This window comes from Convolutriloba macropyga, chromosome 3, assembly GCF_964194025.1.
Source record: "Convolutriloba macropyga chromosome 3, txConMacr16.3, whole genome shotgun sequence".
Lineage (NCBI taxonomy): Eukaryota > Metazoa > Xenacoelomorpha > Acoela > Convolutidae > Convolutriloba > Convolutriloba macropyga.
In genome coordinates, this window is record NC_134470.1 from 12037425 (window position 1) to 12040524 (window position 3100).

The 3100-nt window shown below is 36.2% G+C and overlaps 1 protein-coding gene across 1 annotated transcript; it reads left to right on the forward strand.

Moving 5' to 3' along the window:
* The first annotated feature begins 413 nt into the window (after positions 1-413).
* Positions 414-2719, forward strand: LOC142336861 (uncharacterized). Its single transcript, XM_075385820.1, has one exon. It carries the CDS (start codon positions 674-676, stop codon positions 1829-1831), a length of 1158 nt encoding a protein of 385 aa, XP_075241935.1. The 5' UTR covers positions 414-673; the 3' UTR covers positions 1832-2719.
* The last annotated feature ends 381 nt before the right edge of the window (positions 2720-3100 follow it).

Below are 3100 nucleotides of genomic sequence, written 5' to 3' on the forward strand. Positions count from 1 at the left end.
ATGGGCCATTGTTTATATATACCCAATGTTTATTATATACCCTCAGCGATATGGTTGGTTTACACTAAATGAAACAAAACGTGCTGTTCGTAGAGATACTGCTCTTTCGCGGACCCAGCAGTATTTTTGTGGACCGATGAAATTCCATTTTTCGTGGACAGATGGAAGCGTCTTGTGCATATTGAAATACATTTCGATTCAAACTTTTTCAGTTCTGTTTGAGGGTTTTATGCATTGCGATTTGCATGGCCTCAAAAGTTTTGTGATCGAATATTTTTCAACATGCGCGACTTTCGTTATTTAAGTGCTATGAGTGTAATTATGAATGTAAGTTGTTTTGTTGGGGGAAAAAGTACGACTAATGTTATTTGATTTTGGTGTATAATCCAAGTACTTTTTTCAAAGAGAATAATTATACTCCCAAGAATAATTATTGAATTCCCAAGACCTATCATACTTATCACTAAAAACCTATTTTTAAACTTTTCAGGTCTTTGTTTGATTTCTAAGCTCACATTCTAAGCTTTTCAACTAATCGAAAGTCGAAAAATCGTAAAATTTCAAGTGTCTACAGGAGTTACAAAAAAGTTCAGTTTTGAGGATTCCATTTGCAGAGACTGATTTAGCAGCCTTGTTCCTAGTGTTTAAGAACAATTATAGTTGTCTTGCCGATATGAACGAGGCTTTGACTTGCCACGTCTGCCTCGAAATGTGGAAAGAACCCTCCGCCCTTTCATGTGGACACATTATTTGCGGTGCTAGGTTCTGCCTCGGAGCTATAGTTGAAGAAGGAAATGTAATTTGTCCCCTGTGTAGAAAGCAATCGACGGTCGGCTCTACTGCAAGGCTGTATGCTCTTGATGACGTAGTAAGAAATGTTACTGCAATTGGCTCCGTGCAAGATCACAGACGAAAGCGTAAAGTGTGCGCTTTTCATTCAAAGGTTGTCTCGTCTTTTTGCTGGGATTGTCACAGTGAACTTTGTCAAAGTTGCCTGTCTGGCCATAGTAACCATCATGAAATTGTTGAGAGAAAAAAATATCTTCTTTTAGTTGAAAAGTTCTTGCAAAAACGACTCGACGTAAATGGTACCAAAACGATTTTGGACAAAGAAAGCGTGAAACGATGGAACGTGATCCATAGATTGAAGTCGGTAACTGAGGATCTGGAAACTGAGTTGCGCAATATAAGTAGAAAATGTCGAGCTATAGAGCAGCTAGCAGATTTCCGCAATACAGAAACTTCTAGTAGTGTTTTATCTGATATGGGCTTGTTTGTTGCAAAAGAAAGTAAATCTGTTAAAGCGCGAGGAACTGAACTATGCAATCGTATCGATGACCTCAGTTACAGTCATTTCTGTTTAAAAAGTACGGAAGGAACGGTCACTTTGATTTTGAGTGGAAAAGACTCAAACCGAGGTTTTGACTCCCACAAGTTTTCCAAGCATACACTGATTGGAGATTTCAGCTTTTTCATCAGCCTAACAAGAGTTGAAAACAGCAAAAAGGAAGAGTATTTACAGTACTTCGTTTTTTGCCAAGGAAAACATGAACAATGGACCTGCAAAGCGAGATTAGCCTTGAGATTAGAAAAACCTGAGGCTCGTAAAAGAACTGTTACACGCCAACTCAGAAGCCAAGTTATTCAAGAAATAGACGTTGAGCAATTCACAGAGGAATTTGATCATATTTTCAAGAGACTTCCTTCTGACCGGAAACCCTACGATGGAGTGGGTTTTGCGGAATTTCTGAAGTGGAGTGATTTGACAAAGTTGTTGAAATCCAGTGCTGGCGAGTTAAAGTTTTGCTGCGCAGTGAAACTAATCCTATAGATCTTTGCAGACTTAGGTGTCTCGTATTCGAGCTCTAGGAGCTTCCCAAATTAGACTATTCTGAGTTTAAGTCAGAAGCATCTGCATGATGTACAGAAGAGTAGATTCTTGACTACTTGAAATTGGATTTAAGGAACTCATTAGAGCTACTTAAACTAAGTAAGCGGATAGGCAAGATGAACGTTAGCAAGAAGTAATGAAGACAAAGGTTCAAATTGACCATGTTTTTTTTGAAACGCTAGCTTTGTTCTTCTTAAGAGTTTTTTTTGAAACGCTAGCTTTGTTCTTCTTAAGAGTTTTGGTGCTATTTATTACTCATTTTTTCAGTCATGATCTGTAAACTTTGGTCTCCTAAATTTGATTGCAGAAGTCTTTGGAAATTGCTTGGAAAACTGATCCTAGTAAAAAGTTTGACTGAATTGATTGAAACAATAGAAAGTTCCCTTAATTAAATTTTCTTTTCGTTTTCTCTTTGAGATAAATCTATAACAAAACCTCATGGGTTCATTTTGTTCAAGAAATTTTCTATATTTTAAAGAAATAATTTGTCAATTTGTAACCTGTGAAAGAGATGCAATAAGAAAGAGTAACAGTAGCGTTCTGTATTGTCTCACACCGATATGCAAGATTTTCCGTTTTTGTCAATTTATTCAGGTTTTCAGTTTTTATCGACGTATCCTGAATTGACGAATATGTGAAGTTAGTCGTGTTTTAATTTTTGCTGAAATATAAGATTGTACGAAATTGATTAGATTTTCTAAGCAGAGATCGAGTTAATTAAAGTTTCAACAGGTGAGGCAACTTTTTTTCTGAAACATTATTCCACCAACGTTATGAAAATTTTCAACACTTTATTCTTCTTATCTCATTGACTTGTGAACCGAAGTGCAAGCGGGCATCACAGAATAATGTTTATCTCAAAGTGCTTATTTTAGCTATATATAAAAATTCTATAAATTATACATATACCTGATGTGTTTGTTTTTCACAGATTTTGCACATTTGACAGAGTTAAAATAGTTTAGATGTACTATCCAACTGCTGATTCTTGTATTGTTTTTTTTTTGAAAACTCAGTTTCCTTCATGTTTTTGACGGAAATTTTTTTCAATAAAAATCATTCAGAGCCTCAGCCGTTTTTGGCTGGGTCCGTTTTGACTCTGTGAACGTTTTGAAGTCAAAACTCTTTATTACGGAAGGCATAACGAATTAAAGACGGCTTGCTCTCAAAGACGGGGTAAACTGGTAGTATAAAAAAGCAATTAGTCGC

Coding starts and splice junctions, on each gene's coding strand:
- LOC142336861 (XM_075385820.1), top strand. CDS start 674: ATGAACGAGGCTTTGACTTGCCACGTCTGCCTCGAAATGTGGAAAGAA.